The following is a 26,196-nucleotide window of genomic DNA, read 5'->3' as shown; positions in this document are numbered from 1 at the left end:
TGATCTTTTAAAAAGAATAATAATTAGAAAAAACAGGAATGTGTTTAAAATCCTCTAGAAATATGTTGGGTTTCTCAAGCACTGGATATCCAGAAGGATGGAACGCTAAATATAATTAGGTCTCTTGTATTGCTGGTGTTTTAAAGGGAGATAGTGCCCTTGCTGCTCTTAATTTTTGTTAAGAGAAAAAAATATGGCATTTTGCAAGCTACTTTTAAACATGTTGAGAGGGCTATTTGATGATTTTTCTTGTTTGCTTGCTGGCTTTCGTTAGGATGTGGTAAAAAGCAGAACAGTCTGTAGACAATGCAAAAAATGTTCTGCCTCTGCTGATTTGTAAGTGAAAACTATTAATCAAAAATGGTATGGAGGAGAGGAATTCTTTTTTTTTATTTTCTTTTTCCTAAACTTGCCTCTGCATTTCCTGGGTGAGTTTGCTGCTTCCACTTGGAGACCAGACCTGAGTTTGAAAGATACTGCTGTGGACTATATTAATGATTTGCACCTGTGTATGGAAAGATCCAGTGCTCTTGTTCAGATTGTCTAATTATATTGCTATAATACCAAAGGGCCTTAACCATGGATCTGAACCCCATTGTGCTGGGTGCTGTACAAACCCAACAAAAAGATGGGTCCCTACCCCAAAGAGCTTACAATCTAAAGATAAGGCAAAAGACAACAAATGGACACAGACAGGGTAGTACAGTGAGACAACATTGGTCAGCATGACACAGTTTTGTCAGAATACCAGAAGCTTAACCGTTATCACGTTTTTTGTAGGTATCCTGGCATAGGAGAATTTGAAGGAGGATAATGAGGTAGCTTTGTAGATGTTTATGGGGAGTTCCTCCAAAGCATAAGGGGTAGCTTGGGAGAAAGCACGAAAATGTTTGTTTGAAAATGTAACAGGGGCCAATGGAAGCTGGTATAATTGGCATCATCTCAGCTGGCCTAATAGGGAAGCAAGTTGAACTTAAGTTTGGCAACAAATCCTTCACTAAATATCACAGGATTAAGTACAGAGGCAGGGGGCAGTGATTGGATTTAAGAAACCGAGCAATGTGTGATGCACAGCATTTCATCTGTAGGGGGTCTCTTTAAATCCCCCAGGTGACATGTGCCTGAATGTGGTTACCATCTGATGACTGTTTGGTGGCTGATGTAAAACGGGTTAGTAGTCTTGGTCCAGTTACTGAAGGGGAGATACTGCATTGCAAGAATAGCGCCGAAGTAATGGACACCAGTTGGCTTTCACATTGACGATTTCGGGAGAGCAGCCACAGATTTCAGTTAGTGTCTCACCTCTAGATGGGGTGAGGTACAGGGAAGATGTGGTGTAGGGAACCGGGCATTACTAGTATCCATACTATACCTGGTCTTGTGAATAACTAAAGGGTTCCAGTGTCCAGTGCAGACAACCTAGCACTCTTTGTGAATGTGATGAAATTCCCTTTATTTAAAAAAAAAAAAGGGTGGGGCATACATTTTTGGCTTAATGCTACTCACACGTTGAAGACCAAAGAAAGTCTGATTTCTTCACATGTGGGTTTCAAAAGAGCATCCAGCATGCGGGATGCCAATCTGAAGAGGCCCAGCTTGGCTCAGAGGACGTTGTCCTTTTTGTTTTGCTTTGGGAATGGCTGCACTAGAAACTGGAAGGGAATGTGGGGGCGGGGAGAGAGAACAACAAGCAGGAATAGTAGTAGTACGAAGATCTAGAAATATAACATGCTAGCCCCACCTAATTGTGATGTCTAACGAATTGGTGGATTCCAAAGTACAGAAAACAAGACTCACAATTTAAGCTGATGCTGTATGTGTCATGTGTGAATGGACTGCCTGTGCGGAACCCCACTGAGATGCCCAACTGCATGCTATCTGTTGCCGGATCAGGGCCTAAGAATTGGTTTCCTTTTTCAGAACATGCAATAAAAAGATAGGATCAGATTAAATGAAAGCTCATATTTCTTGGCCATGGTTTAGAACAAATCCTCTTCCCCTCCTCCAGTATCCATTTGCAGTGCACATGAATCTAGAATCTATTTTTATTGTCATGAGATTTATTGCTATTGAGAGTAGTTTGAAAAGAATTTATATTTAGCATGATTTGTTCCATTTTTCTGGTTCTTAGCTGTGAATGTTTAGTATACTAAAAGTTTACAGTGTCTGCTAGAAATCTCATATGACCAAGCATAGGTTTTCACAAAATTATTTTTCTGTCGATTTTTCCTTTTGACTCTATTGGCCTGCATTCTGTTGACTGAGGTAGAATTTTTTTTCCCTTCAGCATCATTGATATAAAGTATAGACTGCTAAATCATATAGCAGAATGCAGCAACAAAAATTTGGTAATTGAAACAACTGCATCAAGATTGTGGTGGGTTGAGTGTTAATGGTTCATTTCATAGTAAAGCAGTATTTTTCCTTTTTTGGACTCCCTGAAATTAAGTGTTTAGAATGTTGAATAGGTCAACTTAGATTTTTCTTTCCATAAGAAATTTTATACAATATAATACCGCTAATGTAGGAATTAGCATACATGTGATAAAAAACACCATCAGTAGCTTAGGAATAGAAGTTTATGATTAGCTTTTATACATGCATTATCAATCATTTCTTTTGAGGAATTTTGTTCTTTGAACCTGATTATGCAAACATGCAAAGGAGTAATTTTGCTCTTGTGCATTGCCTCCTTCCACTGTAAAGGAAACATCCATGTAGATACCTTTTTGTGTGGAGGATGGCAGATGGCCAGTGCAAAGTAACCTTAATGATGTAACTAAGGAACTCCAGAGAAAGGAATGGGGGGACATAAGAAGCTTTGTTTCCAGGTCAGTGTTGTTCTCCTCTTGTATCAGCTGTCTTATGTCACTCTCTGCCCTCCCCAAAGTTCCTTTTAGGTTCCTTTTAGGTTCCTTTTATCTATATTCTCTTCCTTAAAAAGGTATCTATGTAAATGTCTCTGAGAAATGAGGTAATATTTTTTTATTGGTCCAACTTCTGTTGGTGAGAGAGACGAGCTTTTGAGCCACACAGAGCTCTTCTTCAGGTCTGGAATCATTAGGGAATCATTAGGAAAGGGATAGATAATAAGGCAGAAAATATCACATTGCCTCTATGTAAATCAATGGTACGCCCACATCTTGAATACTGCATGCAGAGCTGGTTGCCCTAACTCTAAAAAGATATATTGGAATTGGAAAAGATACAGAAGAAGGCAACAAAAATGATTAGGGGTCTGGAACAGCTTCCGTATGAGGAGAGATTAATAAGACTGGGACTTTTCAGCTTGGGAAAGAGATGACTAAGGGGGGATATGATAGAGATCTATGAAATCATGACTGGTGTGGAGAAAGTAAATAAGGAAGTGTTATTTACTCCTTCTCATAACACAAGACCTAGGGGTCACCAAATGAAATTAATAGGCAGCAGGTTTAAAACAAACAAAAGGACATGGTTTTTTCACACCATGCACAGTTAATCTGTGGAACTCTTTGTGGATGTTGTGAAGGCCAAGACAATAAGAGGGTTCAAAAAAGAACGAGGTAAGTTCACGGAGGATAGGTCCGTCAATGGCTATTAGCCAGGATGGGCATGGATGCAAAACCATGGTCTGAAGTGTCCCTAGCCTCTGTTTGCCAGAAGCTGGGAATGGGCAATGGGATGGACCACTTGATGATGACCTGTTCTATTCATTCCCTCTGAAGCACCTGGCTTTAGCCACTGTCAGAAGACAGGATTCTGGGCCAGATGGACCTTTGGTCTGACCTGGTGTGGCTGTTCTTATGCCCTGTGTGACTCTGGGCAAGTCATTCAGGGCCAGATTCTTAAACGTATCCATAGATATCAAGATAGATAGCTGTGTTATATGTTGCAACGCTTAAGTGACTTAGACAGCTAAGTCCCATTTTGAAAGGTGACTTAGGCACCTAGGAGCCTAAATCCCATTGACTTCAATTCGACTTAGGTGCCTAAATACCTTTTAGGATCTGGATCTAAAAGCTTGTCTCTTGTGAGAATGGAACTTAGCCATCCAAGTCAGTTAGGCCTCACAGTGCTGAGCAGAGCAACACCTTAATACCTTTGAAAATCTGGACCTTATTCTCTCTCTGCATCAGACAGTTCCCCATGTGTGAAATACTAATTATTTTATTGAGCTCTACCAATGAAAGGTGCTGTATAAGAGCTAGATATTTATTGTTGTTGTTGTATTTATTTGTATTGTGATAGCACTTACGAGCCCCAGTCCTGGAACAGGACCCTATGGTGCTAGGCACTGTACAAACACACAACGCAAAGACTGTCCCTGCCCCACAGTGCATTCCCCACTTGCCAGAGGTATTGAGGGCAAACATATTAAAGATTGGGAGGGGCCCACCTACAGCTGCAATGGGGTACATATAAATACCTTAGGTCAGGGGTTCTCAAACTTCATTGTACCACAACCCTCTTCTGACAACAAAGTTACTACCTGCGTGGGCCAAAGCCTGAGCCCCACCACCCTGGGTGTGGGAGAGCAGACCGAGGCCCACCGCCCCGGGCGGGCAGTGGGAGAGCTTGGGCTTCTGCTTCAGCCCTGAGTCCTAGCAAGTCTAATGCTGGCCCTGCTGACCCCATTAAAATTGGGTCCTGACTCACTTTGGGATCCTGACCCACAGTTGGAGAACTGCTGCCTTAGGTAGACACAAAACAGTGGGGAGAGGTGACATCAAAAGTATTTGTTATGCTATTTATGCTTCTGGTTCTTTGCTCAGTTTAACTTTTGGTTAATGCAGGCTAACTGGGGTTGGGATATATTTGTTGAGATGAATTTAGCCATTCAGGAAGAATGGGTGTGTTTTGTGCTTGTACTTCTAGACCTAGTGAATGGAAGCGCTCCCTTGATGTATGTAATTTAAAATAGCAATTTCCTGTCTGTAACACTGTATGTGGTCATCGTAGCTGTGAAATAAAGCATTTCTGTGGGTTTTTAAAGGTGTGCTGCAATATGTGTTTAAGCCTTAAAAATTGAGCACCTTGATCTGATTTTTAGAAGACCGAGGAACTCTTATTATATACGGATTATGCAACACAACATTTCTTGGGTTGGTTTTTTTTTCCTCACCAAATTCAGTAGGCCAAATGCGCTTTCTCTCTGCACAAAGACAAAGTAACAAGGTTTTATGTAGCAGAGATGGAATCCCTCCACCAGACTAGGGCATAGCTCCTCATGTGCAGGATGCTTTGTGACCTCTGCTTCCCCCATGCAGGTGTGTGAGAAGGAGCTGGGTAGCTACTTCTGCATTATTGCAGTGAGAGCCCCTGTGGAGTACAGGTTTTAGAGTGGTAGCCGTGTTAGTCTGTATCAGCAAAAATAACAAGAAGTTCTTGTGGCACCTTAGAGGCTAACAAATTTATTTGGGCATAAGCTTTTGTGGGGTACAGTTTTCACAGTCTGTTATCTCTCCCTGTGTGGGCTTTTCACAACCTTTCTTCCTCTTACCCCTCTTGAGCAGAATCAGGATGATTCCTCTGCACATTGGACCCCATGTGCAGGTAGGATTTGGACCTAGCATTTTCCAAATTCATTAAAGTATGTAACAGTGGGTAAGATTCAAGAAAATGCCTGCCTCCTGAGAATTTTTTTTTAACCCTTGTTATCTGTACATGCCCAGTAAGTGTCTGTGGTTTTAAAAAAAAATTACAACAAATCATTGCATTTTCCAAATATCCAAAATAATTTAAATATGGCACATAAGACCGAGGAATTTGGAAGCCTGAGTGCAAAATCTGCTTGTGTGTTGCTGTTGTCTTTCGTGTTCTGTTAACAACATTCATATTGTAAAATCATTGGGAGAAAGGTCTAATATTTTCTGGTGTAGCTTTTGGTTATGTTATCCTACTCCATTGCAGACACTTACTTGTCCTTGCTGTATGTGTATATGTATAGCATTAATAATAGTACATCACTAGCTCCATGTTACTAAACCGAGTTGTTAAACCAGGTCTCCTCCTCCTACTACAAACATAAACACAGACATTACCAGTAAAACAGAAGCTGTTGAAATGATTTGGCTGCTAAAATGTGCTCCTGCCATCCGGATGCAGCAGCAGTTGTACCGTATTGTCTTTGCCGGCATCACCAACATACTAAAGAAAACATAATGTAAGAGCTTATCCTGGCACGTGATAGTCTGTCCTTTCTTTTCAGTTCTGCATTGCCAGTCACAAGTCAATAACACAATATAGAAAGTTTAAGTTGATTTTACAACCAACTGATCAATGTGTTTTGGAGGGATCTGGTAAAATATGAGGCTTCTGAACTTTCACATTATGAAAACCAGACAGACTCTATAAACAATGGCATGAGGAGCATTTATTTTTATTTCATTTTAAATGGGAACCATGTTGCTGGAACAGCTGATCCTCTAGTTTGTTACAAACTCAACACAAAGCTATTAATTGTGTTTATCTAATTCCATTGATATCAACACGTTACATGCTTTTCAGATAACTTGTAGAAAAGCATTTTTTTGGCTTTTTTTTTCTTCTTCTCCCTTTTAGGTATGTACATTGGAGTGGCTATTTAAAAATTTTCTGTTAGTTTCCACAGAGTGGAATGGTGAAAAACTGACACCCTGCTGTATGTAGAGAGTCTAGGTGGAAGTGTGGTGAAAACAAACAGGAGAAGAGAATTTTGATTCCACATTTGGAAGTCATTCATGTGCTGAAAAGATACTGAGTCCTTTTTTGTTTTGTTTTGTTTCTTATGTTTCAACAGGGCAGAGTTTAGGGTATGGATTTGTTAACTATATTGATCCAAAGGATGCAGAGAAAGCCATTAACACTTTAAATGGACTCAGACTCCAGACCAAAACCATAAAGGTAAGAGAATACAAAGAGCCTTTTGCTAAATTTAGGAAGAGCAGTAAGTAGTTAAGACAGTTTTTGGAAATCTCATTAGTATTTTAATGTAAAGGGCACAGCTAACTAGCTGTTCCTTAAAACAAAGGATGTATGGCAGATGGAATCTTTTTTTCTTTCAAACTGCTACTATTTTTATTTATTGGGGGCGGGGAAACCCTTGTCGAGCTTTCTAAAGCGTTGTAATGGGATTTGAAGTTAGGATAAAACAGCCATTGAGAGAACATAACCCATAAAAATCCATAGAACAAAGGTGTAATATACAGTTGTATCATTCATAAATGACCACAACACATGTTGTGTTAATTACAATTAATTTGGCATGTGATTATCAAACATTCAGTTCATAAAAGGCATCCTCTAATCAAGATACACTTCTTCCCAGTTAAGTGCCATTTTCAAAAACCACAGTACTCTCTTTCAAGGGTTATTCTTCCAGTTTCACTGTTCTTTGTTTGATTCACGTTCCCCCAAAGGGACTAGAGATCAAGTAGAAGCCACCCAGTTTGTTATGCAAACATGCCATTAGTTTCTCCCTGGTTTCCTCAGTGGTCCGAGCAAATTTTTGCACTGTAGAATTTTTTAGTGTATCTCTGATTTCAGACATGTAGCCTCTGGATCTGCTCAGTTAATCAATCACAAGCAAAAATGTTGAGCCTTAAGAGAACAAGAGACTAATTATTGAGATTATATATAAAATATTCTTTCCAAAATTCATCTTGCAGGAGCAAGACCGTCACACATGCATGTATTTGTACCATGTACCAAAATCCTTACAACAGTAAGGTTTGTATTTATTTAATTTATCCAAATTTGTAAAGTAAAACAATAAAACTATTCTTATCAACTGCAGCAGATTGAAATTTAATGCTGAGATTCAGCAATTTATTCATTCCACTTATAAAGTTGAGCTGCAGGTTGCTCTCTACATTTATCTTAAAGGGACACTGACAAGATAAATATCATAATTTTTAAAAAAACATGTTCTTACCAGTTTTCTAAATGCCTTAGATTTAAAACTCAAATAATCATAGAATATCAGGGTTGGAAGGGACCTCAGGAGGTCATATAGTCTAACCCGCTGCTCAAAGCAGGACCAATCCCCAACTAAATCAACATCTAGTTTACTTCCTACTTTTAATGCTGTGCATTTACTACTTGCATATTAGACACTTTGTCCCAGCTGACTAAACTCTTTTTTTAATTAAATTTCTATTTTTAATCGCTTTCACTTTCTGGTTCTCCTGAGGAAGAACTGTGCTGTTGTATTTGAGTTTCCTGTGCTGTTGGGGAATGTCAACTGCAAAAAAATGTTTTTAATTTTTCCATGTTTCATGAAACTACTTAATTTGTTATGCTTTTCTAACTTTTCTTAAATAGTTTAAATTCACAATTATTTTATTCATGTGTCCTTCTAAGGAGTTACAACTTCTGCAGTAAAAGTTTGTTTTAGGAGGAGCTTGGTACACTACACATTTCTGGAATAGTGTTTCTTTAATATAAGTTTTTTAAAATACATATTAAAATTGTATGGAAACAGTTTACTGGTTTTTGGTTTCTTTTTTGCTTATAAATAAGTTATTAATTACTTCGATTTCACAAGTGAAATTCTGTTGGAATTTTGAAAGCAGTTAAAATTTAATACCAAACAATGAAACAAGTCAGTTTTATATGCATAGGAGTTGTATACATTTTACAAGGGTTAGTAGAACATGTACAGTCTTCAAAATACACATTTTAAATAGGTATTAACAAAGTCGCCCGAATTAATCTAAAGGAGCCTTATTTTTTAATGTCCACGCTTTGTTGACTGTAACAATATCATACAAGCAATAACACACAATAAGGGATGCATACTTTTTGGGCAGTTTGAATACAGCTTGAAATTGCATCTGTTGCAAATAAAATGCACCCAAAGAGTGTTTGAAATAGCAAAATGGCCTTTTATTAAACTTCCCGCCCCATCCCCACAAACCCTTTTAAGTCCACGGTAAACCTATCCTATTACTGTATTTATTAATTCTCTTAAATAGGCCCTTTATTCCAAGTGTAGAACAGTTTGGAGGCTTCACAAAGTTGAAGTTGTTGAGGTATGAAGAATATATTTTTAGTATCCTCTCCAACTCCCATGCCAGTTAACTATATTGGAGGAAACTACCTCTGAATTCCATCTTGGAATCCAAATACTCTTGCAAAGCCGTAGCAAATCATATTCAATAAAGTTTTAGACGACTTTACTTTGTTCCACTGTCCCTTCCACCCCACTCCCCATTTCACATTGTGCCACCGCTTACAACAGGATCACTTTTGTTTGTTTTTATTATATTTATTCTTTTTATTTATATATTGGATTAATGCACAAAAATATAAACGCACCTAACTAATGCTCTCGGTGCCATTTGCAGATCTTTAATAATGCAATCGGTACTTAAAAATTCCTTTTTTAATACACAGTTCCTTTGCAGACTGGAAAATTAATTTGATTTAATTAAATAGTAGCATAAAATTTAAAACAAAAGTACTGATTACTTTTGCAGATTATGTCATAGATTTGATTGTATTTTTTTAAGGCCAAGAGAGGGTCATTATCATGTAATCTGACCTATTTAGGGCCAGATTGAGCCTTGGGTCAGTGGCAATGTAAGGTATAGAATGTAGCTGGGCACCTCCCCAGGGAAGACGCTTCCTTTATTATCTCTTCCTCTTTACCAAGCACAGATTTTGTCCTTGTACAGCCTCCTGTGCTCCTACACCCAAAACCAAGGTCTGGGGAGGCTATCTAGGAGTATGTGGCTGAATAGTGTTTTCACTCATCCTCTTGCCCCTGCATAGCTGTGTAAGGCTGGGAAACAATCTGACCATGAACAGGGTCATTTTTAAAAGCAAAGGTAGAAGTCCATGTGCAAAAACATTGTACACACAAGAAAAGGTACAGATCCAGCCATCTGCACAGAATTCCAGGTGGACCTCAGGCTCTGGAAGGGGGTTGTTTTTCTTTTAATTTGTTTTTTAAATTTTTGGCTTTAAATCTTGTGTTTAATGAAGTACTAACAAATTGAAATTTAGTCCTTTAAAAAAAGAATTAAAATTAGTTCAGGTACTACACCTGTCCTTATATCCCAGGCTTCTCATGTTTATGGATTTACAGTTGAATTTTTTGGCTGGTTTTTTTTAATGTTCTTCTCTTACCTGATACTTATGAGAGACCCATGTAAACAAGAGAAATTTTTGACTCTGCAGGGGAATCAACAAAACTGACTATGCACAATCTGCTGTCAAATGTACAGAATATATTAATTGAAGATTTAGATTTTTGTCTTTAATCTTTTGGTGGTATTATAAGTAATCCCTTTTATCAATAAGAGCTAAAATATTCATATTTAAAGGTTTTGTTCAATGTCCTTTATAAACAAAGTTGAGAGGAGATTGTTTAGCAGAATATCTGTTCCAGGGGAAGAGTCCAGATAATGGATGTGCATGTATATTCATGTATTTAGGTGTAGATGATTATATGAGCGGTAATCCTATTCAGCTAATCATATTGCATATTTCAACAAAGCTCTTTTATATTATTGTCATCATTTTGTGAGGGAGGGGACACTATATATAGTTGCAGTGAAAACTTCAATGTAGTTCCACAAAACACTTTTGGGTGAATGAAGATACGTCTCATGTTTGAAACAAATCCATCTGTTGGAGATGGTATCCATTTTAAAAAGATTAATTTTGTCCATCCAAGAAAGTGCAATGGAAGCCTACTTGTAAAGGTCACTGCTAATGTTGAAGATTGGCTAGAAGTTGAATGAAATATCAGAAAGGAAGCAAGATGTACTCTGCATAACCTACAGATTGCTTAAACTCCTGAGCACTGAATAAAATGCATAACATTTAAGAGGATGTGGAGGAAGTGTTTCATAATGTTCTCAAATGATTCAGAAGATCTGAGCGTTATGTTTAAGGGCGTTAGAACAAGGAGGGGATACAGAACGTTGAAGGGAGGTTTGAAATCAAAAGAAAAGTATTGTCTACAGAACGCACAGTCCTATTCACTTTCCCTTGCCCTACCTTGAGAGAAATAGATTTCCTCCCTCCCTGGCAGAAGTAAGCAGCGTGCTGTCTCATGAGATCAAATAGAAGAGGTACAGGGGGAGGTCCTGACAAATAGGCAAAATTTGAGCTAGCATAAAGAACCAGCCTGGCCTAAATTCCTGATTTCTGCCAGTATAATCCAGTTTTAAACGTCTGTGCTTAGAGACAGATTCAACACCCAAAACCATTCAGTGTGGTCAAAGGCTTTTTGTGCATCTCAAGTTACTACAGTTTCAAGCTTTTTGAAAATGAAGTTAATAGTGCAGTATACATGTGCTGATATTTAATACTTTCTAGTGTTAGAAATGTTTACTGTTGCTAAACTCTGTTTTGTGTAGGTCCCCGGGACTGGGGGTGTTGATGACGATGATGTTAACTTAAAACACATTGAATAAAACATTGGCAAAGACCAGAAAGATTGATTAGCTACTTTACTGTTGTGTTTCTCTTCAGCGAATGTGGCAGCATTACTTTAAAATGTTAATGTATTTGTGTTAGTTTTTTTCACCATGCCAGATTTTAAAATCACTTGCACACTCAGACCTGCCTGTACCTTACTGCAAGGCAAGCTAATAATAGCAGTCCCCAATCCCCTTCACACCCAGTCATGCTGAAGAGAAAAAGTTGGCTATGAAGCATGCCCAAAAGGTTAACAAATGATGACTCAGGCAGACCAAGGATTTACAAAGCCACAAATGCTCTGCCAGCAGCACCCAATCCCCTTCAGATTGAGGGTGGGCTTCTGGTCATAGCTGCAGCAGTATGTTACAAAGAGAAAGGAGGTCCCTCATGTTACCAGGTCCCAAACCATTTAGAGCTTGATGGGTTAAAACCAACATAGTGAATTCCAGCCAGAAATGTATTGGCAGCCTGGTGATGCTAATTACAGTGTGCTGACGATGTGTGCCTTCTGCATGATGCTTTGCTAAATAAGTGGGTGCTTCCATTTTGCACTAGCTCCAGTTTCCACATGGTCTCAATATATAATCCCCATGTAGAGCACATGGCGGTAATCTAACCTCCAGGTGACAAAAGCATAGATAATTGCAGCAGGGTGCTCCCTTGGAAAGTGGTGGTTGAACATACCAATTGACGCTCTCTTATAATGATGGCGTTTCATTCTGAAATAGGGTGACAGCACCTAAGGTGCATTTAACCAATCTGTTGAGTACATTTAGCTGCACTCAGACACCCTACTTCTTCCTCCCCAACCCCAGAAAAGCTTTATAAGTATTGGGAGGGATAAGGGAATGAATGGGCGTTTGTTGCTTTCTCTTTATGAAAATTCAGATTACAGGCTGCAGACTTGGCGGATAGCTGTTCCCCACCTGTTCCTTTTAAAATTAAATGTATTTTTTTCCATTGTGTAGCAGATGAGTATTAGTCATAAAAGAGAGACTTTCTGCTATGATTGTAAAACCATGGTGATAAAATCTCAGACAAAAAGCTTTAAAGGTACTGCAGATCTCAGAAAACTTACTAACTTACTTACTGGTTTTTTGGTCTTTGAGAGGAGGCTCTGTCTGTCTAACCTTCTGGACTTCGTGATGCTCATTAACATTCTCTTTCACCCTTCTTTCTGCCCATAGTAGCACTGTCGCTATAACGAAAGGGACCTTTTCAGTGCTTACGTTCGTGAAGATTCTAATTTGGCTTCGCTGCTTTCAACATGCACCAGAGAGTCTTTATCTCTCAGTTTTGTGCATCTGCTCTAATTGAGATCTCTTACTTCCTAACTGCTTCACTTTTGCCAAGGAGTCCTTTCCATTCGACGCATCATGAGCAATTATTTCTCTTAGCACTGCTCTTGATGTTTCCCAGAGTGCTGCCTGGTCATTATCTATGGATAGCCTCCCTGAAGTGATGGGACAGACCCTTCTTTCTTATCTATAATCATAATTAATCTCAATAAAGCTGCATTGAAATGCCAAGTGTAAAACAACTCAGACCCCAAGGAAAAAAGAGTAGTCTTATGGGATGATGATGCTGTGGCTCTTGGACAGGAATGACACAAACATGCAAGGAATTTGGCCAAATCAGTAAGGGTTTTTTTTCTGGAGGGTATTTTCACAAATCTGGATTTTTGCAAGAGTTAGAGCATGCAACTGGAAATGTGGAGGCAAGGATTCTGTTCCTTGGAATTTCTAAACATTATATATGACAATTTCCTAACTTAAAAAGTGTTGCAGCCAACATGGGGAAATTCTTTAAAGGTAGATAAAGAGAAACTTATCACAGAATTAAAACTAATGGTAGCTTAGGTTCAAGTGATCCTGACTCCATCACATTTATAATATTCAACCAGAATAAAGTCCAGAACAATATTTATAGTTGGTGCTTTAGGGCCAATTTCACAAAGTGGAAAACAATTATGAGCCAAATCAGCTGGGATGAAGAAATTATATTGAATGATAATTGGCAATCATTTAAGAACACCTTAGGAGATGCCCAAAATCCCATGATCAACAAGGAGGCCATAATGGTTTAAAAAAAAGTGTGATTTAGAGGGGAAGTGAAGGCAGCTATAAAAAAATATTGTAACAAATGGAAATAAGGGAAAGTGGATAGTAATGAATATGATAAAGTGTGTTGTAGCTCACGAAAGCTTATGCTCAAATAGATTTGTTAGTCTCTAAGGTGCCCCAAGTACTCCTTTTCTTTTTACCTTTTTAAAGCACTTTGAGATCTACAAACAAAATACATGGACTGAGTACCAAGTGTTCATTTATTTTTTTTATTCCAGTGGGGTCTACTAGCGGGATTTTTTGGGAGAGTGGGCATGGTGTAGTATTCCAGTAGCAGGTTGAGGCCTCAGCCAAATCGGACCCTGTTGTGCTGGACATATGCCTAATAAAGGACAATTGCGATCAGAGTGCTTACAATCTAATACATAAGACGGTGGTTGGTCAAGGAGAAGTATTGTCCCCGTTTTAACAGATGGAGAGCAGGGGGACAAAAAAGGTTAAGTGACTTGCCCAAGGGCACACAGAAAATCTGTGGCAGAGCCAAGAATTGAACCCAGATTTTTGGAATCCCAGTCTAATGATTTGAACAGAAGACCATCCTTCCTCCCTAGGTATCCGTCTGAGGGACAAGTAGAATCTTTCAGAATTGTTAATAAGGTCATTATAGAGTGAACTGTCTTTGTCACTAGACCACATTTCACAGACAGTCTACAAAATCCCAGGGCTGCACTGAGAGTCATAGAAGCCGGTAACACAGTAAACATTGCTTGCACCTTAACTTATAAAGATTATAGCTATGTCTCAGGTATTTGAACAATCAGCGCTATAAGAGCTGTTCCTGTGGTCTTAGGGCATTTGTACATGTGACATTCAGAGGTTAGTCTCATGAGCTCCAAGCTAGCAGTGACTTGGAACAGTGCAAGAGGCAGTGCACTAATTTCTTGACAAGAAGTGAGCACCTTATGTCACTTAAAGCAGCTTTTACAGCCAGATAGAGATGAGCCGGTGTACTCCAAACCACTGTGTTATGACAAGGAACATCATTGCAGTGCAAGAGGAACAAGTTCCTCTAAAAGACCAAATGGGGAAAAGACGTCTGAGGCTATTCTGTAATTTTGTTAATTTAAACTGTCTAGTCTTATTTCTGGAGAACAGCCTTTCAGATGAACAAATAATCAGAATATGGTGGACTTTATGTCCAATAACTGGATAGACACATTAGCTGAGTATATCAGCAGTGAAATGGTTGTCAGCATTTAAATTGTTGCTCTTAAGCGTCAGAGTTCTGGCCTTGTTGAGAGGAATGGGACAAGTTCATACCACCTTTACTGCTTTTGTTAGGGTCTGTGTAATAGGAAGACTAGACTGTATCAGTTTATTCTTAAGGGTCTTGAGGGCTATGAGGAAATAGGAGGAATTATTCTTCCTGTTGAACATGAAGATTTTTCTGTGCCAGTGGACTGAAAATATTACGTAATTTCATCCATGGAGGACATGAAATTCTGGAACACGTAATTCTGAGGCATGTTGTTTGTACTGCACACTTGGCAAAGAGAGACTGCAGCAAATTACTCCATTCTTGAGTGGCTTGAGTAGAGAAGTATATTGATCCAGCACCGAGTACAATGGTGTCATTTGACAAACACAGAGTCACAAAGCACTGAGCAGCACAAAGTGGATGGAACCAGCAATTGTCCCATAATCCTTAGAGAGGATTTGAGGCAGTCTCTTAAGAACGGAAGGTTGTCTAATGAAGAGACAGTCCTTTGAACAAGTTGCATTTTATTTCTTGTGTGCTTGGCAGTAGTCTAGCAAAAATATTTTCTCCATAATTATTTTGTGTATATGTATGCAAATTAACATTGGAGACTGGTGAGCCATAAAACAAATCCATCGATATCACATTGTCTCCCTTGGCTATTTGACCTAAGCAGCTTGAAAATGATCTGATAGAGTGGAACAGCCCTCCACTTCCAAGCTTTAAAGTGCGTGGACCGCCCTTTCTCTTAGCAGTTGTCCTGTTCACAATCATTAATAGGAAGTTGCAGTAGTAAGGATTTTTTTTTCTTTTTTAACTAGTCTTTTGTGTTTCAGATCCCTCATGCTGGTAAAAGCAAACTAAGGTTCCTAATGGGAGATAAGTGTAAATATAAAGAATTCATGCGACACATTTTCTGAGTGTTCTGCAATTTTCAGTAACAAAACGGGAGCCTGTTTTGGCACATCTCCATAATAACTGTTCTAACCCCTTTACAGCACAGTGAAGTGTTGGGATTTTTTCCTGTAACCCCTTATAAAAACGTGGGTGTCCACTGCTAATTGAACAATAACTTAGGAGGATGGGTCTGTCTAACGAATGGATTTGTACTTGATTGACCTGGGAGGGAAGTCGGGAAAAGACTGAAGAGAAGAAATAGCCTTCACTAGCCTTGTGTCCATCTCACATTCAGAATCCTATGTCTTGGAGATTGAGGATAGCTGACTAACCTTTGGCAGCTCATTGCCCAGAATCCTCTGCAGCCTGACTGTTTTAAGGCAGGTGGAACTAAAATTAGATCTCAGTTAATGATGTGGTTTACATGCGGTGTGGGTGGATGTGTTTGTGTGAGAGAGAGAGAGAGAGAGAGAGAGAGAGATTGTGCAAAGTTCCCTCTCTCTCTCTCTCCACCCACTTTGCCTGTCTGCATGGCTCACAAGAACAGAGCAAAGTATTAAAATCTACAAGAATCCCAGTCTTTCAGTGCCCCAAAAAGTGATATTTTCCTCTATCCGTATACCTTTTCTGCTCAGGGTAGAATAAGGCATTGGGTTGCTGAATGTGCTAAAGTGAAGAAACCCAGGACCTGGATTTGGCAGTTTGCCCAAGAATTTTGTGTGTCTTGCAGTTCTCCGTTTTTAGGAGCAAATAGATTTTTCCAAAGGGTAGCTTTAGAGTGGTGCCCTTGACAGTGCCCTTATTAAGATAGGATGTTTATAGAAAATTGTTTTGAGGTAGATTCTTTCTGAAAATCCAGGGTGAGATCCTGGCCCCATTGAAGTCAGTGGCAAACTCTCATTGACTTCAGTGGAGCCAGGATTTTACGCCAAGACTTAGTTTATTTCTCTTGAAAACAGAGGTTAATCATACCAGCTGGAGGCTGGCGTAGTGTGAACAAGTGCTGTGAAATCTCACAGATGTTGCCCTGTAAGTGCGCTCCAGAGTTAGCATGTGACACCCCTGCTGTTCTAATCCTGGATCGGCCTTAAGCGGTGCCTTCCAGTTATCCCACAACTTGCTCCAAAATGTGTGGCGGTTTTGTGATTATGCATAAACTGAGAATAAGAAACCACCAAACTCATGTATGATCTAAGACAAGGTTTTTAACTGTGTTCTCCACAGATGAAAGCCAGTCTACGAAACCCTAGGACCTCTCCACCAAACCACCAGGCATCACGTAGGAATTACATGAAGGAGCGCTGAGCTACATGGACTGTACTCTCAGCGCCTCACTAAACACCCAGGGTGGGGGTTTGCAAGGCCTGTAAGTGACTTAGGAGCACTTGACCCATTGAAAGTCCATGGGACTCAAGCTCTGAAGTCATGGGGGCACTTACTGAAATCCCACCTACAATGTTCTTCACTGCTTTGATACACATTCATTTGATATTTGAATACTGTTAGACTGGATATTTGTGCCAGTGCCTTGGTATATCATTGTCTGTGCCTGCTATCTTGGGTGTAAATGTTTTAGCTACACTCTTTTCCAGCGTTTTCCTTCCTTTTCATCCATTTCCCTTTAGTCTTATTGTTTAACATGAGTTTTAACAAAAGTTATGTACAAACACGTGAGTTTGGTTTTTTTTTAAAAGTCACCAAAAACTTTACAATGTAAAATCAGTCGAGAGTTTGTCTCCTGTTACATGCAAAAGGCTGTGGAAGCAAATATTAGTCATTCACGTACTTTTCTGTGTTGAGTCAACATCTATTTTTAGGTGTGGAGCACATAAAGACATCTATCATTTGTGTTGGGAAGAGGGAGACAGGCTTGCTTAATGCATTATATTCGTGACTGGACCTCCCCTCCCCTGCCTACCTGCATATACTGTATGTGTAGACAGTAGGAATTTATAGCTGTGTAGATTGAAATACATTGCATTAGACTAAATTAAAATTGTTCAGAAAGTTAAAGCGAACAGTGTTTCAAATGTGCTGTAAAATAAATCTCTTCACAATCTTTATTTCATATTAGCCATGCAAGAAACACCTTTATCAGGGAGTGCTTTTGTTAGCCTAAGATGTAGATTGTTTTTAAGAGTGTGTTTTTCTTTTAAAATAAAAAAAGAATTCTGAATACAATAACGGTTAAGTTTTGCTTATGAGCGTGGTGCAGATGTAAACCCATTTGAAATTCTATTTGGGTTGTGTTTGCATTTTGGTAGAAAAAAGTTAAACCCTTAACAGAAATCTGATATAAAAATTTTTTCACAATACATATGTAATGCATCAACTGGATTTTTGCTTATTTGGTCATAATAATTTTACACAGTCTGGTTTCAGGCTTACATTGCAAGGGACTTTTTGAAATAAAATGGCAGATAAGAAGATGTGGGGGGGATACGCTGTTTACGGTTCCCAAAGTAGATGTTTGTTTAGCCTGATTTCACCAGTACATTATAATTCAGCAAGGGAAGATGTTGCCAGTTTAGAATGAAAATGCAAAGAGATATAGCATAAAAGATCTCTCTGCAACTAACCTGATCTGTTTCATATGCTTAAAACAAAACACACTGGAACCTCAGAATGCTAGGTATAGTCAAAGATTTTTATGTGTTGAATGCAGTAAATCATCTATACACCCACAGATCATGGGGTAAATTTACAAAGCTGTGCGTGGGAAGTTGTGCGTTAATCTACCACTGTACAGTAGCTGTTTTGTGCTTGCACTTAGACAGGCCTTATCCTTACATTTGTTCAAGTTGTCTCCTGCTTTCCTTTTGTTTTCCCTCACATTTTCCTAGTCCTTGTTGCTATTAAAAGAACATCTAAATTCTGAATTGCAGGGTTGTTTAAATTAATGCTATGGATTGTAAAGACAAAAAATAATCTGTTGATTTAAATGTATGAGGTAAATGTATTCATGGAAAGTGTATTAATTCTTTATTTTAAATCCCCTAGGTGTCATATGCCCGTCCAAGTTCAGCATCAATCAGAGATGCTAACTTGTATGTTAGCGGCCTTCCAAAAACGATGACCCAGAAAGAACTAGAACAGTTATTTTCACAATATGGGCGCATCATCACCTCACGAATTCTGGTTGATCAAGTCACAGGTTAAAAAAACTTTTCTTAAAATTTAAGTATTTTCAGAAAATGGCAAACTTAAATGCTTTTGAAGCAGAATGGCTATAGTGAAGCAGCAAGCTGTACAGATGTACATTAAGAAGCCATGACTTTGGATGTAAAATGTAATCTTACATATATGTTGAGGTTACTGTACATGTACAGTTTTTTATATATGTAACTTTAAGGGGAAGTAAATGCACTGGGGTGTTTTTTAAATGCAGAATCTTTTAAAAATGACTGGTAATCCATGTTTAAGGGGAATGTATCAAGCAATCTACTACTTGTATGTCTGTCATCTGCTACAATTATCACAATATAACGTAGGAGGAAAGGTTCAGTAAATGATCTTAAAAGAACAGGGCTTTTTTCCTTGATGGGGAAAATAATTTTTTATATCACAAAGTAATGTGTTCTGATCTCGGATCAAAATGAACATGTTGTTTTGTTTCCTTAGATATGTGAAAGACTCCTGAAGCTGTTCTTACTTTTTTTTAACCTTTATTTAACAAGGCCTTTTCTTTATTCCCAGGTGTCTCTCGAGGTGTGGGATTTATCCGTTTTGATAAGAGAATAGAGGCAGAAGAAGCCATAAAGGGACTAAATGGCCAGAAACCCAGTGGTGCTACAGAACCAATTACTGTGAAGTTCGCCAATAACCCCAGCCAGAAGACAAGCCAGGCACTCCTTTCGCAGCTGTACCAGTCTCCCAACAGACGCTACCCTGGACCACTACACCACCAGGCTCAGAGATTCAGGTAACTATCCATCTGCAAAACAACTGGAGCTCTACCAGCTATGATGACTTGGGGTAGGGGTTGTGTTGAAAATGTATTTTGGAATTGTAGATTGACTTCAATTTCTTTGTAAAATTGAACATTCTTTCCAAGCAAGTAAACAGGAAAATCTGCACACAGCCATAATCATTCCATATTGACTAAAACATCTCAACTATACAATCCGATCTCTTGAGGCCTTAGGTAAAAGGATGACGGAATAAAAGGTTATATTGATACTGAAATGGAAAGTGACTTTTCTGTTTGGTTGGGTTTTTTTTAGCAACTTACTTTTTCTACAGCATTGTTGTGGTTTTGATGCAACTTTCAATTTAACATTGAGTGGAATTGGCTGGTAGCTGGCAAAAGTTGACTGTTCTATTCAGCAGTAGTTTTATTACATTATTAGCCTCAGATGTCTGTTCAAGGTATAAAGAGACCTTGTGTAGTCTTTGATATGAGTGCTGAGATGCTGTGTGATGTTTTATGATTTACATTTTGAAAGTACTGCTTGTATCTGATATGTAACACAGCATTAGCAGTACTGGGTCCTCTCTTTGTTATTTTGATGATGTATAATATCATTTAGGCAACCTAGCATTTTCAGCAAAAGGTCTTTCTTTAAAAAATATTAAATAAGAATGCTTGGACTTACTGGCGTGGTTAAGATAAATATTAGCTTTTAAATTTATTTCACTGTGACATTTGCCATTTTAAAATATTAAATGAATTAAAGAAGAGCACAGAAAAGGTCAGTCACCTGCCTGGTTTATATGAAAACAAGTGTATATTTAAAACATCTTTGGTAAGGGTATAAAAGCCACTGAGGCTACCACTGACTCCTTCTGTAGATAAAGGATTTTTCATATTGTGTATTAAACATAAAGTAGATTACAATTAATCTCCCAAATTCAGTGGCAATTTACACTGACAGCTTTTGGGGATCGTTATTACTAAATATTTGTCTAAACAAAAGAAAAAGTCTAACCAGTTTTGTAAAACTGGGAAGCAAGAGTTGCTTATAACCAGTGTGTTTCTATTCCTCTAATTTTGGATTCTAACACTTTATTCACAAGTTTAATTGCAATGAAAGGTGAACTGTTGAAGTATTGTACTTGTTATTATTTCACACTAATATAATCTACAAATGAAAAATCAAAGGGAAATTTTTAACACCCAGTCAAATCTTGAGATGTAGCTATGTAGTGTCAGAAGGGTAGCCGTGTTAGTCTGTATCCACAAAAACAACAAGGAGTCTGGGGCACCTTAAAGGCTAACAAATTTATTTGGGCATAAGCTTTCATGGGTAAAAAACCCACGATGCATCTGGTGCATCGTGGTTTTTTACCCACAAAAGCTTGTGCCCAAATAAATTTGTTAGCCTTTAAGGTGCCACCAGAGTCCTAGTTATATAGTGAGAGTTCACCTGTCTTAAATCTCAAAGCATGTTAAAAATGGCATTAAATATTATGGTTGAAATTTGAATACAGTCTGAAACTCAAGAGAGTTCCTGCTTTCTGAACTCCTTAGATGTGTGAAAAACTTGTTGAACATTTCTTCTTTGAAAATGGAACATTATTAATAATAGTTCCATTGAGCGATCTTGCCATCTGTGAGACATTAACCCAAAGACCCTCCTTCTCTTTTCAGGCTGGACAATTTGCTTAATATGGCCTATGGCGTAAAGAGGTAATTAGAATTCCACAGATTGCCAGATGTCCATGTTGGCACAGATTGGTGCTACAATTTATTTTTTAAATCACTAACTTTATTTTTTTTAATTCCTTCTTTTCTTCCACCAGCATGTCAAATTCTTTTTTTAAGTTTGGACTTCAGTTGGTTTTGTTACTTTAAGGCCACACTCAAAAGTTGTGTGTGGGTTTTTTTCACCTTTTCTTTTATTTACAGGTGGGCTTCTCAGATGGTTTAGGTGCAACAGCTACAAGTATTCTAACACCAATAGTGCTGCTAAATGGCATATTTTCCTGAATCAAAACTATGAAACTGAAGTTTTTGCTGATCTCTGATCTGATACTGTGAAAATTGTCAGAGGAAAATAGAATTAAATAGCCTCATCCTTTCCTCTAGCTGTGTCCTACCACAAAGTTAACTTTAAAAATGTAACTGTATGCACCTTAATCAGCCCTAAGTTTCTTTTGTTACAGGTTTAACAATTGTTGCAAATATTTCTTAGTGCTTGTGCTTTGTTTCTGTGTGTGTTTGTTTTAATTTAGACAGGTTTGTGTGTTCAGATTGAAATTAAAGCTCAGTTGATTTTGAAACATTCATGTTCCATAATGAGTGTGTTCCGTGTTCAATCTGAAAAAAAAGTTGATATATGTTAGTGTTTCCTCTTTGTTAACAACGCACATCGACACAGGGGAACCTTACAGAACTATAGGGGCATAGTCTCATTCCTGACATTATGCAGAGCTGTGCACCTATAGCTCTGCACTCTGAGCTGAGGAAGCACCGTAGTCTACAGAAATGGTCAGCCCTGCACATTCATGAAAACTAGGAGCTCTTTTATAAAGCTCATCCCATACATGTCATGGTAAGTATATCTTTAAACTGTTCAGAAGTGGACACTAGAGTAAGTCTTAGCTACTTCAGCAATGGCAATTGTGCAACCTAATGGCAAGTATGTACACCATAAGGTTACTTGTACGCCAAAGTAACTTTCAAATTAGATGTTTTACGTCTACCCAAAAAACCCAAATCATGTATCCCATGATCAGCACATAAATCAAAATTCGCTGCATGGTTTTGCAATTCATTATGCCCCTTTCACTGCCTCACCTGCAGTCTGCCCACTAATCCATCTCTTTCAGTCCTGCTAGTAACATTTCAAAACTCTTAGGAGCTTCAGACAGCTGCCACTTACAAATAACTGTTCGAGAATTTTTTTTTCTCTCCTGAATATTTAATTTCCTACCCAGAATTACACTGACCTGTGGTACAGGACAAACCATGTTCTGTCCTAGACTACGAAAGGTTTAATTTCTGATTTATTGTGACTCATCAACACAAGGAAAAGCAGACTAGTATCGTTAGAGAGCCAGGTATCTCTTTTCCGCTGTTCTAAGGCTTTTGTCTCTAGCACTGATAGATCATGAGACATCAGGCATTAAACATCACAACAGCTTTTTTTCAGTGTTTATTGAAGTTTCTTAAAAGTGTTAGTTATTTTCTTCTCCCTGCAAGTCCTGAAGAATTGTACTTACCCTACTGCAAACTCTGTGTTATTTGGATGTATAAACAAAAACTTCTGAATCTGTCTCCAAAACATCCCCAGATTAGTTTTGCTATAAAATATGTATCCTGTACAAAATACACGATGATTTGGCGTGGAATGAAAGATTCATTAGGGGTGACTTCAATAATTCACGGCTTTGCCGCTAGTGAATAATATGCCATCCCAAACTCATGTCAATAAACATTTATACCACATCAGCCTATATTATAGTGAGGGATGAAGCAGTTGCTATAGTTAAGGTTTCATAAGCAGGTAAAAGCTGCACAGTTCCTGAGGTTTGGAGGAGAGAGGCTCTCTTGTGGACCTCTGAAAGTGCAAGGAGAAGGCATTCTGGTGATGTCTCGCTAAATAGCTCTCTTTTAGTTTTAAAATAAACATAGGAAATTCCATTAAAAATTTATATTAAGGGAAGATTAAGTTTGCGCAGTTGAATTCTCAAACACTTGGAAACCATGATAATGTTAAGGTTGAATATGAAACTTTGACTCATGGTGCATGTGCATCACAGGTCTTTTAAATTATATAATCGTATTTCTCGTGCAATACAGTATAGTGTAAACATTTGGCAACCTTAGACCCACAAATGTAGCATAGTACTGTACAACTGTGTGTGCATCATATAACCAGTCTATTAACATCATTTGTATAGAAGTACACAGTCAAACATTCTTACACAAACACACTGCATATGAAGCATAACAGCATAAATAGTATTTGCTGGCCTTTATGTAGGCTGTTAAAGTTTGCAAACTTCAAGACCCCATTTTCTGAATTGCACTCAAATTCTGCTGGCTGAAAGGAATTTGTTCAGTACTTAGCTGTACCCTCAATTTGTTTAAATGTATCCCTTATAGAGAAGAGAACTTACTATCTAATGGGCCAGATTCTCAGCTGGTATAAAAAGGCATAGCTCCAGCTTTGTTTAGAGCTGGACGACATTTTTCAGACAAAAATGGGAGTTTTTTCATTGAAAACGGTGGCTTTGTGTTGACAGAAACATTTGGCATATTTTTATTGATTTTGCTGAATTGCTTCAGTGTTTGTTTTTTTTAAAAAAAAGCCCTAAAAGGTTTCCCCAAAAAATCAGAATGATTCATTTAGACATTTTTGAAGCAAAACATTTTGATTTTTTAATTCAGAACAACTTTTCATTTAGAAATTTATTTTAATTTTATAATGCAAAAAAAAATTAAAAACATAAAAATCAGAAACTAAATGTTTTGGTTTTGTTTGAACTGAAGGTTTCAATCCAAAATCAACTGTTAGCAAACTGAAAAATCAGTTATTCACACAGCTTTAGCTGTCTGTTTGCACCAGCTGAGGAAATGCACAAAGAAGTCTACGCTAACAAAACTGTTCTGTGCCAGTATGATAATTAGTTTAAGGATTACCCCCCCCCCAAAAAAAAAAAAAAAAAAGCATTACAGATATTATGGGTGGGATTTTTCAAAAGTGGAATTCAGTGGGAATTGTTTGCAGTGACATCAACAAGAGCAGACTTACTGCAACCCTGAACACTTTTGCAAGCCTGCATATGACTCAGAGGGCCCAGTCCTCCAAGCTGTTATGCGTGTGAATAAAGTTGCTGATTTGCATAAGTGTTTGCAGGCTGTAGAAAAAATTGAGTGATATTTCTCAATTTAGGTGCAATATCCAGAAGCGTTCTGGATGTACGTCAAAAGGCAATCAAGACTCTAAGTGTAATTCCACATAGAAGATAAGCAATCAACACACTGTAAAATTCCTTGTATGGTCTGTTCACTTCCACTTACAGTAGAGTAATGTTAAGGAGTTGTATTCACTAAATGCATCTAAAAATATTATAAATATTATTACAAGTTTTCTAAGAGCTTGTAGTCTGTACATCTACATTGCAAAACAAAGGTAAGAATTATTCAGTATAGGAATTAATTCACTGAGGATGCCTGCTTTAAAATTCAGTGTGGAAATATGATTTTTAGCAAGACTTTTCTTACATGTAAGTTACTTTAAATGTAACCCATTGATGATAGCCTCAAAAATGATATTTTATCAACTGTTAAAGGGGGTGATCTAACCAAACATCTTCAGGCACTGGTTTTCCTGCTTTACAATTACTACACACATGCTCATTGATATGTACAGACATTTTTAAGATAACTTTACCAACAATGAATTTTTTAAAATATATTTGAATAAAAGTCTGTATACTAGAAACAGACAAAACTTCCTGTTTTCCATTTAAAAATCTCTCAAATGCTTTTAGAATATATAAAGAGGCTGAATGCAGAGATATTGCTGAAATTTGACAATGTTTCATATTCACATTTAAAACCAATCCCTAAGAGATCCATTTTTCCATGAGGGTCTGGTAGGATGTAAAGTGTTAAATCATTGGTAACTTTGCAGTTGTATCCATAATCCTTTAGCTGGGTTGTTTTGTTGATAGAAATGTCAGGCCAAATGCTGCGTTTCTTACTCATTCAGTGAAATTCCTAATTAGCACTGCAAGATTTGACCCATGCTTATTTAGATGTTCCTTAAGAATTCCCTTTATTAGACCTCAGACACTGCAAACTAGAACTTATTGTGGAAGGGAAATGTGATTGTGCCCAGTTCTCGTCTCTTACATTGTTCGCAGCTACCATTCATTTCAGTGGGTGTTACTGGCACCTGTGTAACTGAGAGCAAAGATGGACATATAGTTTACATCTCAAGGATTGGATCATGAAACCTTAGTGAGCTTTATTTTAAGTCTCAGTTCCGTGTAATTTGTGCTAAGCGCTATGTCTAGAATAGCCCCCTCTTTTTATTTGGTAGGTTTTCCCCGATCACAATTGATGGGATGACGAGCCTTGTTGGAATGAATATTCCTGGCCACACTGGGACTGGATGGTGCATCTTTGTCTACAATTTGTCTCCCGACTCAGATGAAAGTGTGCTGTGGCAGCTCTTTGGCCCCTTCGGAGCAGTTAATAACGTCAAAGTGATCCGCGATTTCAACACCAACAAGTGCAAGGGATTTGGCTTTGTCACTATGACCAACTATGATGAAGCTGCCATGGCAATTGCCAGCCTTAATGGATACCGTTTAGGAGACAGAGTATTGCAAGTTTCCTTTAAAACCAACAAAACCCACAAATCCTGAATTTCATATCTTTACTTACTAAAACATATATATATATATATATATATAAATATATATACGAACAAACAAAAACTCTGCAAGGCTTATATTCAACCATGGACTTTATAAGCCAGTGTTGCCTAAGTATTAAAACATTGGATATCCTGTGATGAACAGGAAAGGATTTTATAATGCTTAGAAAAAAACAAAAACAAAAAAAACCTTTGATGCATTGAATGTTCTTTCATAGCTGTCGTTGTTGAATATAATATACATAGATAA

General features: G+C 37.9%; 1 protein-coding gene across 6 annotated transcripts in view; it reads left to right on the top strand.

Annotated features, from left to right (window-relative positions):
* Window positions 1-25,960, top strand: part of ELAVL4 (ELAV like RNA binding protein 4) — a 96,898-nt gene extending 70,938 nt beyond the window's left edge. For 2 of the 6 annotated variants that reach the window (XM_074961765.1, XM_074961763.1), the window contains exons 3-7: window positions 6,761-6,864; window positions 18,613-18,766; window positions 19,309-19,534; window positions 21,203-21,241; window positions 25,608-25,958. In XM_074961765.1, the coding sequence (XP_074817866.1) occupies window positions 6,761-6,864; window positions 18,613-18,766; window positions 19,309-19,534; window positions 21,203-21,241; window positions 25,608-25,935 (851 nt within the window). In that variant the 3' untranslated portion in view covers window positions 25,936-25,958. Of the gene's footprint in view, window positions 1-6,760; window positions 6,865-18,612; window positions 18,767-19,308; window positions 19,535-21,202; window positions 21,242-25,607 lie in introns of all 6 variants that reach the window. The other 4 variants (XM_074961761.1, XM_074961762.1, XM_074961766.1 and 1 more) reach the window with 4 other exon arrangements.
* Window positions 25,961-26,196: the final 236 nt, after the last annotated feature.

The sequence above is a fragment of the Natator depressus genome, chromosome 8 (genome assembly GCF_965152275.1).
Source record: "Natator depressus isolate rNatDep1 chromosome 8, rNatDep2.hap1, whole genome shotgun sequence".
Taxonomy (NCBI): Eukaryota; Metazoa; Chordata; order Testudines; family Cheloniidae; genus Natator; species Natator depressus.
This window is presented reverse-complemented; position numbering and strand designations above follow the sequence as displayed.